Raw genomic sequence first — 17,609 nt, forward strand, 5'->3', positions numbered from 1 at the left:
TTATAACTGGGCATTAATGTTAAAAAGACTATAAACAGTAGGTGTTTTAAATATGATTTTCTAACCAACACTTTGGTCAAACAAGAGTAAGAAATATGTACTTATAAACATAAAAAAAATGATAAAAAAATAAATAAAAATGTATATTCTTTACTTTTGTGCTGGAATAAAACCAGCATGAAATGCAGTCGGGGGGGGGGACTCGCAGGTCTGGTTATCTGGTATTACTCAGATTGCTAAAAATTCATTAAAATGTGACATCAGCACAGTGAGAGACAAATGATCACAGGATGAAAAGGAACAGTGGGCCTTTCATGGATTAGTGCTACACAGCCCCAGCATAGAAGCTAACTGCATAAACAGATTAATCCACCAGCAGCATAGCTAAGATTTAGAGAATAATTAAATAGGGCCGAGTTACTGTGAAGATTTCTGTGTAATCTGGCTGGTGTGAACACATAAGTGAGGTGAGTGAGATGCAGATTTCTGGAGATGATCCCTCATTGTATCACATAACCCCCCCCCCCCCCTTCTTTTATTTTTTGCTTTGCAGTTGGGCTTGAGGTTAAACAATGAGAATACTGTACGTATTTAATTATTAATTAACAGCAGTGGAAAAAGAAAAACTAAGGAACCAGTGGATCTGCTCATTTTCTATTTTTTTTTTCCTTCTTTCACCACACAAGGCTGCTCTTGCAGACACTTATTACTGCATGATGTGTCCTGCCATTTTGGGATATATCCCTCTTGGAAAGTGGTAAATGAGCTTTGCACCTGTACGGGCCAGAGCTTGCTTGTGATTGACACATTATACAAGTGGCAAAGAATAGATTTTTGATTCATACATGTGTGTTTGGGCACTGGTGTGTGTGTGTAGCCATGTATCTGTGGTGAATACAGACCGGTGGGACCATCTCTTCTGTTTTTCTTACGAATGTCCTTGTTTGATATTGCAGAAACATTATTTTACTCTCAATGAAATACTGCTTCTATCAATTCTACAGTGTTTTAAGGAAAAAGCCTCAGAGTCAGTGACCTGTGAAATAAGTTTTATTTGGGTTTTATATCTTGTTCCGAAGGGCGTAAACAAAAAGCAGTTATTGCAATGGCGGCGTAGAGATGGATATTGTGTCATTATTCCACCTGTATTTGTCATGCTTCCTGCGTTCGGGTTTTTATGGTTGGTAGTAGCTTATCTGCTCGGGAATTGTGGGAGTTGTCGTTCTGCAATAGCTGGAGGAATCTGGAGGAACTAAGGTTGCAGGTGACTGCATTCCTGGGTTATTAATGCTCTGCCTTTTGCAGAAAAAAGAAGCAAAAACGGGAACCCTGAGAATATTTGGTGCCTGTTTCTTGCCTATATAAGACAAAAACTTATCCCAAAATAAGAGTGTGCAACTTTTGCACTCCATCATTTGTTTGCATTGGTCCCACCTCATTTATTTAACTTTCCCCAATGCAGTTTATGCTGCATTTTTAGAAGCCATGATTGCATTCATTTTAATGTTACCCATAATACACACATACAAAACATATAGGGTTATGTAATAAAAGGCACTAAGTTTGCCCAGGAGCAGTAACCCCTAGCAACCAATCAGCAGGTAACATTTACTTGTCATCTGTTTAAAACCAAACATCTAATTGGTTGCTATAGGTACTGCTACCGGGCAAATTTAGTGCCTTTTATTACATAAAGGGATGGAGTCTTATATGCATTCGCTTGAATAGTGGAAGTGTGGAGGAAAAATAAGTAATAGAATTGAGACTAAATCCTTAACCGCAAAAATATATTGCTTTTTTTTACTAATATTGATACTAATTTTAAAAAAGTCACTACGTAGTGACCAAAATGCTACATAGTGACCAATAATTTTCTTTGTAAGGTAAAAATACATACAAAAAGACTCAATCACATTGGCTGCCATTTTCTTTTAAATTCTGGATATCAATTCAAAAATCCCCCCCCCCAGACATATAATTCTGCTACAGCCCGTACTGTATATTCCTAAGTGCGCGCCTAGCATTTGTTGGTCAGTACATAGCAGATAGCGATTTGTAAAATAACAGCTTTTTTTCATGTATTTTTTTTTTCTTTCTTGACAGAAGAACAGGCAGAGGAAACAGAAGAAACTGTGAAAAACACAAATGTGACCCCAGCTGAGGAGAGACTCACAAATGAAAAAGACAGCAGTGAGGGAAAGACACCAAAAGATGCAGGTAAGAATTAATGTTTGCCCTCTGTGCACTCGGAGCCCCTTGGCGACGCGCACATCTGCAGCCTCATACAGGGCTGTTGGGCTTTAGCACTGATCCTTCATTCTTAACTGTCTGGACATTCCTACTACTATTCATTGCATGTGCATTTTGCATGTGATTCCCATCAGTAGCCTCACACTGACCTATTTTTAATCATAACCATCTGACAGGATAGATGCGGATAAGTTGAGGAATATTACAGGACGACCAGTGAGATTATTTTTTAATCAAATCAGTTTGTGTGCTTGTAATTTTTTAAGCGCCTTTCATTAATCTTAGCTGTACTTGCGATTCCTCTGATGACATATTAATTTTTCATAAGCGTAGGATTAGATACCATTTGATTTTTTTTTTTCTTCCTCCTAGCAATCAAATATCCATCCTCGTAACTGAAAAAAAATGCTGTTTTTTTTTCTAATTTGACTCCTTATTCTTAAGGAAATACAGTTTAGAGCTCTACCTGCTACAAATAAAAGAATTAAGAGGGGGGATGTTCATATTAAAGAGGAAAACTATCTTATTTCTAAGCTTGGCTTTGATTCTTTTTATATTCCCTGACATTGGATGGGAATTGAAAGTGCATTTTTTTTGTTATTTTTTGCCCAACCATTAAATATGTGCATTTAAACATGTTAGTAGGGGCTGCCATATTGCTTCCTCTGGCTGTGGTATGCCCTGTAGACAACAATGGGGAAGCTACAGTAGGAGTGCTGTTCATGCAATCCATCCCAATTCCAATACATTTTCATATATCCCTAGTGGTTTTTGGGGGAGGCAAGATGGAGGAGGGGCTTGATCTTTTTTATACAAAAGCAGTGAGTATTTTGAAATGATGACAAAGCATTACTTTCATAAGGATGAACCCCTTGTCTTATAGAAAACACAAGGGCGAGTATATTGATAAGAATGTGATGCTGATGGTCCAGCATATGTGGGAAGGAAAATCACTGGAAAGGGATTTGTAGTTGGCACATAATTCTCTTTGGAAAGACAGAACCCGATAACGCCACTGTTTTTTAAGGAACAAACAGACCCAAAGCGCACATCTGGTGTGGATACCCAATGCCGTTTTTTTGTAATTCTTTGTTTGATTTGGCATATAAGTGACTTCATGCATGCTTTGTATGTATGAGATGGAAATCTATGGTCACAATGAATATTACATTGGCTATTTTTGCTGCACGTTATACCTAGTTACATTAGGTTGGGATGCAGTGAAGCAGAAGAAGTGCTGAAAAAGGTTGAAGCCTATTAGTTGCAGGTAGTCATCTGTCTTTGTCTTGTATCTCAGTGACAGCAGCATAGAAAGGGACTTGCATTCACAAAATGACATTTATTTATATCGAATAAACGATTATCCGTATCAACCTGACTTTACTGATGTTCTAAGTCTTTCCTTTTTTGACCTCAACAAACTAGTAAAAATAAAGGAGAGAAAACTATTTAGATTCTGCATTCTAAGGGTGATTGCATATATTAATTGCATAAATAAGTGCAGTCATAGTATTTCAGTTATTTATATAAAAATATATATATATAGATAGAGTATATATCTATATTCCTAAGTGATAGGCTAGTCCAACATAGGCCTTGGCTGTTGAGTTTTTCTACTGAGGTCTACAAGATCTGTGTGCAGTCTGCTCAGTCCAGTGGCAGCAGGTCTGCATGTGTAAAGATTATTCATCATTCGCATCAGTCCCTGCCCCAAAGGAGCTTACAATCTAAGGTCCCTGTTGCATTCACACACACACACTATGGTCAATTTAGTCAGAAGCCAATTAACCCCAGCGCTGCAAAAGAGGAGTGCTACTCACTGAGCTATTAATAAGATGGACCCTACAATAAATAGCAGTTGGAGGCATTAAAGTGGATTGATACAGCAAGATCAAAAAGGGTTTTTTAAGATCTTCAAATTAGCCTGTATTTCTATTATAGCTATGGTATGCCTTGACATTGAACTTATTTTGCCTTTTAATTGGTCTAATCCTCAGACTATTAAGGTCTGTAGAATGACGTAGTAATTATCATAATAACAGTTATTAATGTTATAATTAGGTAATTGCTGCATGGTGTCTATGAAGACATTTATAACTCTGCATGGAGCAAATACCTTGTCATGTGTAGCCATTGTCTTGTCTACTTTTACAAGAATTAAAAATAATTATGTCTGGTTGGCCAAGAGGCATGCCCTGATATGACTGGGTTATGGTATTTGACAAACACAAAAAAGATCAAAAGCAACAAGGGAGATATCCCTGTTTATAGCCCACAGACAAATATACCACACAACTGTTTAGTATAAGAATTACACTATATACAGCTCAGTTGGCCAACAAAAGTTCAATTTATTGTGCCTTTATAGGCCTTCTCTATTTGTAGTATACATGTGAAGCTCACAGCCATTGCTGCTGAAATGCCTTTGCATATATTATTGGAATATAGCTGGCACTATATGGAAATATAACATATTCTAAACCACAATGCAATGTAGATTGAATATGTAGGACAACAATACTGTTAATATGGCAAAAAAAGAGAACATTGTGGCTATTTTACATCCAGTCTATTAGACAAGGCAGGATTAGGGATTAATTACTATCAACATGTTTATGACACCATGTAAACTGTTATTCCCTGCAGCATACATTATCTATAGGGCCAAGCCTTACTACATAAGAGCAATTTCTTTGCATTGAAGATTTACCCAGGACATTTGCATTGTCATTTCAATGTAGTGTCACTTTCGATTAATTATCATCCAAATTGCAAATTAATATGGAATATATGTAGTTTAATACATCTGCCATAAAAATATAGCATGCCTTCCTCTGTTAAACGTATCATATATTAATACGACTGCAAACATAGTGGGGGGGAGGATAGCAATTAACCCTCATTATTACACTGAAAATTGGTCTTTCATTTAGGTCTAATAAAAAACTAATATCAGTTTGGATTTTTGATTGCATCTGATAAGTCAGAATGATAATGGCTTTCAGTGACTACTAAACATTTTGCTCATGAAAAGTAAAACCCAATTTGCTTTGGAGGTTTTTTTTCCTTTTATTTTTGCCATTTCTGATCTAATTTTACTAGAGGTTGCCTGCTTTTGATTAACAGGAAGCTTTCAGCAAAATATTTATTTTAGTGCCTGGAAATTACTGTCAAGCAAGCAATTTCTTCCTTTTTCAGGAACACTATGTATATTTTCAGGCCATTACTACATGTTAATCAGCAAGGAATTGACAGCTCAGCAATATATTCAGTGCAAGGATATTTACAATTACCTTATGATACAGCCGTGAAATAAAAGTACACAAAATATTGAGCTGCAGCCATGTTTGTGGCTTTTTTTTTCAAGCCAATATAAAAATCAAACAGTATATTACTATGGTATTGTTTATCCAAAGCTGTGAGTTTGTTTTAAATAAGAACCAGAACAGGGACTTGTTATCAGCTAAACTATTGGTCACCAATGTTTAACACGAAAATGAACCCTGCTGAATCCAGCTGTGTTAGGCAATGCTTCAGAATGAATAAATAATTCTATATCTAAATACAGGTATAGGATCCCTTATCCAGAAACCCGTTATCCAAAAAGCTCCGAATTACGGAAAGCCCGTCTCCCATAGACTCCATTTTAATCAAATAATTCAGATTTTTAAAACTGATTTCCCTTTTCTCTGTAGAAAACAGAACCTTGTAATTGATCCCAACTAATCTATAAATAATCCTTATTGGATGCAAAACAATCCTATTGGGTTTAATTAATGTTTTATTGATTTTTTAGTAGACTTAAGGTATGGAGATCCAAATTATGGAAAGACCCCTTATCCGGAATATCCTTGGCATTCTGGATAACGGGTCCTATACCTCTATTCTGGAGACATGGCTTATCGTGTGCAAAGAACATTTGTTCTCTTCATTATTTTGGAAGAAAAGCCTTTTTATAGACCAAAATAGAATATTACGATTTATCAGAATTCTTTTCCAGCAAATATTTCTGAATTGTAAGGGACAGATGTAAGAGATACAGTACTTATATATAGAATACATGTATTTTCCAGCTATACACAAACAAAATGTAATAACATAGGTATCCCTAGTGCAAAAACCACTAACCTACCAAAGATAATAAAACCTCTAGTGTTGGCTGTCATGTATCAGAACTACTAATAAGTTAACAGTTTCTCATTGATCAGTGCCATGCTGAAAGACAATTTCAAAAAGGTGAAGGGTTAAACTGTAGCAATTAATCGGATATTAGTTGTAAATTTGTCCTAAATTATTTTGGATGCATATTGGTTACTTTAGTTGAGTACTTTTATATGATGACCATATTCCTGTACAGTAAGGCTAGAATTAAGGCATTGGAGGTCATGTAGTCTAGTTAAATCCAGAATTTATAGCAACGTTTTAGTCAGCTATGCATTGTGGCCCTAGTTTTAGTCTCAGCTCTATGGTATTCCTCTGTACAACCTAGAAAATAATGTTGCGCCATTCCTTCTAGGTCTTTTGGTCATGGCCCCTGTTAACTCTTGTAGGGGGAATTTAACACAACATGAGTCTATGGAAGGTTGTGGTGCGCTAACCTAAGAAGACTTCAGCTTAGGCAAGACTACAACTACAAGCTACAACACAGTCATAGAAGCTAGGGCAAAATAGCAAATATATAAAATATATAAAATAATTATACATTCCTCTGAAAAATTATTGTCAATTGTACCTCTAATTTTTCTTTATCAACTGAATATACAAACTGCCTTGGTAGGGAAAAATCCTTTGTTTGCCTTGTGGCCACAATGCCCTGGCCCTTATTAGTAAATTGAAATTAAGTTTTGGTATAATCAGTTATTATGTGTTCATTTATTTAAGAAATAAAAATCAAGCTACCCACACATCAGATTACCAATGGACTACACATTTATGTAGGCTCTGATAGCAATCAATGGATTAACCACATTTCGAGATGTATTTGCACCCAGTTGTCCAGCGACAGTGTGCTCATCCTGGAAATAATTTAGTTGCAAATTGACTGGAAGATGGTGAAAATTGAAAGTTAAAATTAGAAATACTCATAATAAACAGCAGAAAAAAGGTCAGATGATGCCGCTCTGTGATGAGATTGGAATGGTTGGTAAATGAGGTTTTGTGTTTGTCGTAAGATGTATGTGACATGCCTATCCAATGCTCTTGTAATATGCAGCCTAGCAGAAGAGATTATCTGGCAAAATTGAGGCTGGAAAGAACTCTCTGATGGACAGGGGAATTAGAATTGTACCATTCTCTTTGATGTATGCAAGTTGTAGCTACATTACATTGCTGGCTCCGGCATTAAATTAAGCACAGTGTTTAGTGGGGGATATCGGAATAAACCAAGTAAAGAACAGAGGCAGAATAGTAGAATAAAATGTCGGCAGTCATAACAGATCATCAGATAATCACAATATGCAGTTGCACAGCCATACGGACTTCTAGCATTCACTGCAACAAATGAGATGAAGACAGATAAAATGTGATTTCGACATCGTTATTAGAGAATATTTCCCTGTTTGCAAGACAGCTTTTTGGAGCTTTGTTAAAACAACAAAACCTTTTTGTATTGTAATGATTCACAGGGAACAAATTAAAATAGCAGATCCAGTTATGCCAGGAAGATAGTTTAAAGCGGTAAACGGTTTCTTTTAAGGGAATATAGAAATTCCAGCTGAAACACTGCTGAGCGCATGTTATTGATTAATCTTTCAAGGCAACCTAAGGTTATCTAAACAAGAGAGAGGAGTACATTTTTAAACCTGTTTATTGAGTCTACTAACAGTTACGAGACACAAAAATGTGACTTCCAATATTTTTGAACTGAGCAGACTAAATTCCAGGACAAGATCTAAATAAACAGACCTGTGAATGGTTCAGATTATTGATAATAATAACATATATATATATATATATATATATATATATATTCTTTTCAGTTTGGTATTTCATTATCTATGAGATGCTTTCTTCATATTGCTTATATAACTATGCTTGAAAATATATTTTAGGATCTGTATCAAACACCCCTGAAAAGGAGCCGGCCTTGAATTCTGCTGCAGGAAAGAGACAAATACTGCAAAGTAAAGAGGAGGATGGTCCAAATAAGAGATACAGAACTACTGATGAGAATAGCTTTAGCCAAGAGCAGGTACACTTTGCTTCTTTTCCTACACATTTGCTAGAAATGAATATAGTAACTGTTTTAAAGATTTGTTTGCACCTCTGTAATTTGCTGCCACATTTTTACTTGCAGTGCTACCAGTGTCCCTATTGTAACTACAACAGTAAGGACCCAAATAGGATCCAGATGCACATTCTCTCCCAGCATTCTGTACAGCCTGTGATTTCCTGTCCCCTCTGCCAGGATGTGCTCAGCAACAAAATGCATCTTCAGCTGCATCTGACTCATCTGCACAGTGTATCTCCTGAGTGTGTGGAAAAGCTACTCATGACGGTGAGTGCATTAATACTCATATGAACTATCACCACAAACTATATAGGGCTCATATAATAAAAGTAAGCCACAGTACGCAACAGTACAGCAACCAATCAACATTTAGCTACTTACTGGTATATTGCACATGGATTTATTAAAGCAAATGTGTTTGATATGGGTTACTAGGCTACGAATAGCTTTGCTCATAGACCCTACTATAATCATTAGGTTTATGGCATACAGAAGATTTTGGCCAAACTTTAGCAGACATGGTCAAATTGAGATTAGCCTGATATTGATTGCTTTTTAACACCAAAGAATACACAACCCTTTTCCAGAAACTTCTTACACTCAAAATCTGATAACTAGAGATAGCTGAACCCATCATTGAACCCCCATACATAGTTTTATGGCCCTTTCAATAAAAGGATCTTGAATACAATCCTTCTGTTCATCTGTGGTTGCCTTTTATTAGACAGCGCCGAATGATTTCTGGTCAAGTAACAGTCATTTGTGGCATGCAAATGCTTAATTGATGCTGATATTACATGTTTGTGTTTATTTTGTTTCAGATTTCTGTGCCAGAAGTGATGATGCCCAATAATATTTTAGCATCATCAGCTCCATCTGAGAAATTAGATCTTGATCCATCTGCATTTGTTGGTGCTGACACATCTGGAAAACCAACAGGCAAGTGAAGAGGTCCCCTCTTCTGTATTCTCATGCTCCTATAACTCTTCAAGGTTTACCTTGCATCAGCTGTGATTAGTGCTTTTCCGGGTGGGGGTGGGGGTTTACCATACTATTATTGGTCCTACATCCATCATAGCCAAATCCCACATTACTGTGACCCTCGAATGATGTCAAAAGCATCACAGACAACTGCAATATGTGGAGGTATCAAATTGGAAGGCCCATGGAAACAAACATGGTCAGTTGGAGGTCTAGGTAAAACTTTGCTGGATCCATAAATGAACAAAATATAAGTGATTAGAAATTTTGGCTTGTTGGTACACTGCCAACTTTAAAGTTAACCTTCAGAATGAAAGATTTTGTCTGAGCATATCACAAGGCTGATAGTGTCCCTTACATATTTTATGTTATTAAAGATATAAAGGACAAAAATCTTTCCAACACAAATACTCTAAAAACATTCATTTTATTTATTAAGATTGCACAGTGTATTTGTTGAACATTTGTACTTAAAACAGGTCTTAATGCACGTTAGTTGGGTGTCCAGGATCATAATCACGCTTATTGCTAAACACCTTTCTTTTCATTTTCATTAAGTAGAAATATATTAATAATGAAGCAAACAAAACAACTAATAAATCACATTGAGCAACAAAGCGACCAGAATGTGGCAGAAATATGTACTGTTAGAAATAAAAGTACAAACAAGCATTATTTTTGCAGACCTCTGGACTGCAGACATGCTATAAACGATAACAGCAGTATCATTTTCCTGTGCTTTAATGGCTTTAGCAACACAGCTCATAAGAGCTTGTACAGCAGATTTTGCCTTTTAATTTTATTGTATTACATGCTTGCTTTTTGTTGCTGATCACATGAAAAGAAATCCTACAACACTTATCCACATAAAACTTTTATGCACACGCAAATGAGGACACAAAGGCATTAGAGCTAATTTTATTCTCGTTATTTGTTATTTTATTTTCATTAGGTGAAAGTCCAATGGAGGAGAAAAACACCCCAGGAGTAGATGATGTAAAGGCTGGAATAGAAATTAAAACTGAAGAGCAAACTGTGCCCAAAGAATCAGCAGATACAACCGAATGGAGTAAAAATGGCAACAAAGACTTAAAGGTTGGCGACTCACTGCCAGAACCACTAAGCGAGCAGCAGAAGAGGCAGCAGCTGTCTGTTTCTGACCGCCATGTTTATAAATATCGCTGTACCCATTGCAGTTTGGCTTTTAAGACTATGCAGAAGCTTCAGATACATTCCCAGTATCATGCTATCAGGGCTGCTACTATGTGCAGCCTCTGCCAACGCAGCTTCCGTACATTCCTGGCATTAAAGAAACATTTAGAAACGGGACACCCTGAGCTAAGTGAGGCTGAACTGCAGCAGTTGTGTGCATCCTTACCTGTAAATGGGGAGCTCTGGACTGAAGGTGAAAGTATAATTCCAGAGGAGCACTCCCTAGAGCAGGACAATGAAAGGGAATATGAAATGGACCATGAAGGAAAGGCTAGTCCCGTGGGAAGTGATAGCAGTTCTATTCCAGATGACTTGGGCTCAGAACCAAAGCGGACTTTGCCTTTTAGAAAAGGGCCAAATTTTACTATGGAAAAGTTTCTAGACCCATCTCGCCCATATAAATGTACAGTATGTAAAGAGTCATTCACGCAGAAGAATATACTTTTGGTTCATTATAATTCAGTGTCTCATTTACATAAACTTAAAAAAGTTTTACAAGAAGCATCAAGTCCTGTTCCACAAGAGACCAACAGCAGCACTGATAATAAACCATTCAAGTGCAGCATTTGCAATGTTGCTTATAGCCAAAGTTCTACATTGGAAATTCATATGCGGTCTGTTCTTCACCAAACAAAGGCAAGGGCTGCAAAACTAGAACCAAGCACTAATAACAGTGGGAGTAATACAGCAGGGAATATAAGCAGCCCAAGCCAAGGGATTTTAGATCCTGTGAATTTGCCTACTGTTAATAACAAAGAAATACATGCAGATGCCAAAGAAATTAACAAGAAACAAGCTTCAGAGGTAATGCCTACCCTACCTTCTCATCACCCAACCCAGTCACCAGCACAGCTTCAGATGCAATTACAACATGAACTTCAACAACAAGCTGCATTTTTCCAGCCCCAGTTTTTAAATCCAGCATTTCTGCCGCACTTTCCTATGACCCCTGAAGCACTGGTTCAGTTTCAGCAGCCACAGTTTCTTTTTCCATTTTATATACCTGGAACAGAATTCAGCCTCAATCCAGATATGGGACTATCTGCTTCAGCTGCATTTGGAATGCCAGGCATGGCAGGCATGACAGGATCACTGCTTGAAGATCTGAAACTACAGATACAAACACAACATCAAGTAGGACAAACCCAACTACAGCTCTTGCAACAGCAAGCACAGCAGTATCAAGCTGCGCAGTCCCAGCATCAACCACAAAAGCAACAGCATGCCAGTAGAATATTAAAACATGAACAAAACAGCATTACAAACGCTGAAAGTCAAATAACTAGAGAACCACAGTGTTATAAGGACACTGAAAATGCAGCTGAAAAACAAGAAAAACCAAAGCAAGAATTAACAATTGAAAATGATGCAGCAAAAGACAATAAAGATATTAAGAAACAAAAAGGTTCAGAATCAACAATTCCACCTCCTCGTATTGCTTCTGGTGCCAGGGGTAATGCAGCAAAAGCATTGTTAGAAAATTTTGGATTTGAGTTGATCATCCAGTATAATGAAAACAGACAAAAAGTACAGAAGAAAAGCAAACTTGGTGATGGTGAAAATAATGAGAAATTAGAGTGCGGAGCATGCAATAAGTTATTTTCCAATATTCTGATTTTGAAGAGTCACCAGGAGCATGTTCATGGACAGTTTTTTCCCTATGGTGAATTGGAAAAATTTGCCCGGCAGTATAGAGAGGCATATGATAAACTTTATCCAATTGCACCTTCTTCTCCAGAAACTCCTCCTCCTCCTCCACCACCACCTCCCCCTCCACCGCCTCCTACTTCTCTACCTGCACAAGCCCTACCTCCTCTTACTGCTTCTGTGCCAATGAAAATTCCAAGCTCAACTCCAAGTCCTTTGCAAGCTCCACCACCAACTCCACCTCCTCCTCCACCACCTCCACCACCTCCTCCCCCTTCAGCTCCTCCTCAAGTACAGTTGCCTGTTTCCCTAGACCTTCCTCTCTTTCCTCCAATTATGATGCAATCTGTCCAGCATCCTGCTTTACCCCCACAACTTGCACTTCAGTTACCGCCAATGGATGCTTTGTCAGCAGATCTTACTCAAATGTGTCAGCAGCAGCTGGGATTAGATCCCAATTTTTTGCGTCACTCACAGTTTAAGCGTCCAAGAACAAGAATTACAGATGACCAACTGAAGATACTGCGTACCTATTTTGACATCAACAATTCTCCAAATGAAGATCAAATACAAGAAATGGCTGATAAATCTGGTCTATCTCTGAAAGTTATTAAACACTGGTTTCGTAATACACTGTTTAAGGAGCGGCAAAGAAATAAAGACTCACCATATAATTTTAATAATCCTCCTATAACAGTACTAGAAGATGTGAGAATTGAACCACAACCGCCTACTTTAGATATCCATAGGTCAGATTCAGCCTTCAGTAGGAGGTCATCGAGAACAAGATTTACTGATTATCAGTTGAGAGTTTTACAAGATTTTTTTGATACAAATGCATACCCAAAAGACGATGAAATTGAGCAGCTCTCTACAGTACTAAACTTAGCCACTCGTGTCATTGTTGTTTGGTTCCAAAATGCACGCCAAAAAGCCAGGAAAACTTATGAAAATCAGGCTGATGCTAAGGACAGTGAAAAGAGAGAACTTACTAATGAACGTTATATTCGTACTAGTAACATGCAGTATCAATGTAAGAAATGTAGTGTAGTGTTTCCTAGAATATTTGACTTGATTACTCATCAGAAAAAAATATGCTATAAAGATGAAGATGATGATATTCAAGAAGATAGCCAAAATGAGGATTCTTTAGATGCAACTGACCAAATTATGCCAAAGACTTATTTAAGTTTTGGTCAAGCTGATACTCCAAAAGCTGCACCCACGGCTAGCTCTGGCTCTGGATCCAGTACACCATTAATCCCATCACCAAGACCAGAAATAGATAAGATTTCACCTAAACCTGATATACCATCAGAAAAACCAAAGCAAATTGATGCTATCGCAAGCTCTTTAGCATCCAAATTAACACAGTCAGCTTCTGCTGCCTCTTCTGATATACAGCCATCACCATCTCAACAAAGACCACCTCAGCAAATTGGAAGGCCCTCATCTGCATCACAAACTACTTCTGTTCCATCTAGCCCATTACCAATATCTATTACATCCCTGCAGAATAGCCTACCTCCTCAACTATTACAGTACCAATGTGATCAGTGTACAATTGCTTTTCCAACACTAGAACTATGGCAAGAGCACCAGCATATGCATTTCTTGGCTGCCCAAAACCAATTTATCCACACACAGTTTTTAGAAAGGCCAATTGACATGCCATATATGATTTTTGATCCTAACAATCCTCTTATGGCAGGACAGTTACTTGGTGGTTCAGTGGCACATATGCCAACACAAACAGGGATGTCGCATGCTAACACTTCTATTTCTCTTAAAAGAAAGTTGGACGAAAAAGATGAAAATAACTGTAGTGAAAAAGAAGGGGGAAACAGTGGAGAAGATCAACATCGAGATAAAAGATTAAGGACAACTATAACTCCTGAGCAACTAGAAATATTGTATGAAAAATATTTGCTGGATTCAAACCCAACAAGAAAAATGCTTGATCATATTGCTCGTGAAGTAGGCCTGAAAAAGAGAGTGGTACAAGTATGGTTTCAAAACACAAGAGCCAGAGAGAGAAAAGGTCAGTTCCGAGCTTTAGGTCCAGCTCAGTCACATAAAAGATGCCCCTTTTGCAGAGCACTGTTTAAAGCAAAATCTGCTTTAGAAAGTCATATTCGGTCTCGCCATTGGAATGAAGGAAAACAAGCTGGTTACAGCTTACCTCCAAGTCCTCTTATCTCAATGGAGGATGGTGGTGAAAGCCCAAATAAATACACCTATTTTGATTACGTCTCAATTCCAAAACTTGATCCCTCAAGTGAAAATGATTTACCATCCACTGTTTCTACTCCAGTCAGTAAGACTGCAGAGTTATCTCCTAAAAATCTTTTGAGCCCTTCCTCTTTTAGGGCTGAGTGCAGTGATGATATAGACAATATAAATGCACCCCCTGCAGATACTGGGTTTGACCAAAGTAAAAATGACTTTGATGAAACATCTTCGATTAATACAGCAATTAGCGATGCCACAACAGGAGATGAAGGAAACAATGATATGGATAGCACCTCTGTTTGTTCAAGAGATGTTAAAACTTCCAAAGAACCTAAAAACCATGTAAATGATTGCTTGCCAAAAAGGGGAACTACTCCACCAATGGACCATTGTGATGAAAAGTTTTGTTTCTCTTTAACAAACACATCACATAATAACATGGACAGAGAAAGTGACCAAGACCAAAGTGTTTATATGACTGATGAATTTGAGGACAATGCTGACCGTAGTGAAACATCAAGCATAGCTGATCCAGATCCAAGCTCACCAAACTCTTTTGGGAGTACCAATCTTTTTAAAGTCAAAAGCAGTGATCGTCTTGGTCATAAGCGCTTCAGGACTCAAATGAGTAACCTTCAGCTTAAGGTTTTAAAAGCTTGCTTTTGTGACTATCGTACTCCAACAATGCAAGAATGTGAAATCCTGGGCAATGAAATTGGCCTTCCCAAACGAGTTGTCCAAGTTTGGTTTCAAAATGCAAGAGCAAAGGAAAAGAAATTCAAAATAAATATTGGTAAACCATTTATGATTAACCAAACTGGTCCAGATGGAACTAAAGCAGAGTGTTCTCTTTGTGGGGTAAAATATTCAGCACGTGTGTCTATTCGAGATCATATATTTTCTAAACAACACATTTTCAAGGTGAGAGAAGCAGTTGGAAGTCAGCTTGATCGAGAAAAAGATTATTTAGCTCCTACGACTGTACGACAGCTAATGGCACAACAAGAATTGGATCGTATTAAAAAGGCCACGGATGTATTAGGTTTACAACAACCAAATATGATGGAGAGTAGTTCTCTTCACAGTCTCAATCTGCCAGCATCTTATCAAGGGCTACCTGGCCTTCCTCCAGTACTTCTACCTGGGATGAACAGCCCATCACCTTTGTCTGGGTTTACACAGAGTTCAAGTGGTAAGTGTTCAGAGAAACTTTGTCTGTTACTATATTTTGGCTATCAAGTTGCAACTGACCAGTGAAGCACAGCTAGAGATCCTCAAGATGTTGTTGAATTTAACTTCCAGCATTCCAAAGCAGATGGCCTTCTGTTGCCAATGCCTGTACTACACTCTAAATCTTGATATTTATAAAAGGATGATGGGTGTTGTATCTTAGCAACAGCTGTAAAGTTCCAGTTTTAAACTTCTCTGACCAAAGTAATATTCATTGTATTTTATAAGGAGGGTAACATTAACCTGAATATGTTGCAATTTAACATACATTTGATTACAGATTCATGAATTCTATTAGTGTAGTTCTTAATAAAACAAAGGGAATTTGACATGCCTTAGGTGTTATTTATGCACCCTTTAACAGCATAAGAGGATAAATGGAGCAGTGTAAGTGCCAGTTATAAACTATTATTAGAGTCTTGGATATATATCAATGAGCACATTTTTATTCTGTATTATGAATAAATTGTCTAGCATGGCCCCTCTTTGAAGGCTTAGTTTTTTTAGAGGAGGGCTATAAAATAGCAGAGTATAAAACTGGGGGTGGTGGAAGGTCAGCAGTCATCTTGGTTTGGATCAATGTGTTAGGTTGTAGTATGATTACTTGTAGTGGCTTCATTAATGTCCAGTACTGGTCATAGCCTAACAATTGATGTTAGTAACTTTAGGAAAAGCAAGTGTGAGTAGGAATACACTGACTGCTGCATTCACATATATCACTGTTGGTGCTCCTTTTTATGGATTCCTACAGACATTAGGCATCCAGTTAAACATTTTTTAACTCTCGTTAGATGTTTAAATATCATGAGAAATTTGTATTTAGCTATTTAGCCTGATAATTTTGGTATTTCTATAGACTCCTGATAACAACATATGAATGCCCTTCTACTTCTAAAATATTCTCATTATTCATATTTTGTCATAGATGTTGTAAGATCTGGATTTAGTCACATCTATCTCAATTCCTTTTTTATGACTTCCTCAACAAAGAACATAAAACACCTTGTGTATCTGGAGGAATGGCATGGATATTTTTTGTGTTTTATTCTTTGTATTTGTTAGATACTCCAAGAAACATATAAAAAAGATGCATTCTTTTTATATTCCCTGACATTGCAATAAATTTGGTTGTCTTTCTTTACTATGAAATGAAAAAATGTAACAATCATTTAACAGACTATGTTTGGTTTTTTACAGAGTTGTTGTGTTCACACATTTTCTTTCTTTGCCTTACAGCTCTACCATCTCCTGGTGCAGGCATGCTTGGGTTCCCTTCTTCAGCTACTTCGTCTCCTGCCCTGTCTCTCAACAGTGCACCCACCAAATCTTTGCTGCAGACTCCCCCACCACCACATTCTCTTTCCCAAACTTCTTCATCTTCTTCATCAGGAAAGCAGACCGAGCAACAGAACAAAGACCTGGAGAAAAACAATAAACCACAAAAATACAAAAAGGTCAAAGAGGAAGAACACAATGCTTCCAAATCTGAAACCAAACAATCTAAAAGAGAGGAAAAAATCTCATCTGCTCTTTCAATGCTGGGCAAAGCTGTAGGAGAAATGCCTGTGGATCCAGCTCAACTGCAAGCACTTCAAAATGCTGTTTCAGGTGATCCAGCTTCTTTTATTGGTGGGCAGTTCTTGCCATATTTTATTCCTGGTTTTGCTTCCTATTTTACACCCCAGCTTCATGGAACTGTGCAGGGTGGTTATCTCCCTCCAATATGCGGAATGGAGAGCCTATTTCCATATGGTCCGGCAGTGCCTCAAGCTATTGCTGGCCTGTCTCCTGGTGCATTGTTACAACAGTACCAACAATATCAGCAGAA

General features: G+C 37.5%; 1 protein-coding gene across 5 annotated transcripts in view; it reads left to right on the top strand.

The window, feature by feature from the left end:
- zfhx4 (zinc finger homeobox 4) overlaps nucleotides 1-17,609 on the top strand; it is a 126,032-nt gene that overhangs the window by 104,554 nt on the left and 3,869 nt on the right. For 4 of the 5 annotated variants that reach the window (XM_012965236.3, XM_012965238.3, XM_012965239.3 and 1 more), the window contains exons 5-10: nucleotides 2,104-2,217; nucleotides 8,301-8,440; nucleotides 8,546-8,746; nucleotides 9,301-9,418; nucleotides 10,413-15,743; nucleotides 17,018-17,609. The exon at nucleotides 17,018-17,609 is cut by the window's right edge and continues 3,869 nt beyond it. In XM_012965236.3, the coding sequence (XP_012820690.1) occupies nucleotides 2,104-2,217; nucleotides 8,301-8,440; nucleotides 8,546-8,746; nucleotides 9,301-9,418; nucleotides 10,413-15,743; nucleotides 17,018-17,609 (6,496 nt within the window). The remainder of the gene's footprint in view (nucleotides 1-2,103; nucleotides 2,218-8,300; nucleotides 8,441-8,545; nucleotides 8,747-9,300; nucleotides 9,419-10,412; nucleotides 15,744-17,017) is intronic. The other variant, XM_012965241.2, reaches the window with a different exon arrangement.

Source organism: Xenopus tropicalis, chromosome 6 (genome assembly GCF_000004195.4).
Source record: "Xenopus tropicalis strain Nigerian chromosome 6, UCB_Xtro_10.0, whole genome shotgun sequence".
In the NCBI taxonomy this organism is placed as follows: Eukaryota; Metazoa; Chordata; class Amphibia; order Anura; family Pipidae; genus Xenopus; species Xenopus tropicalis.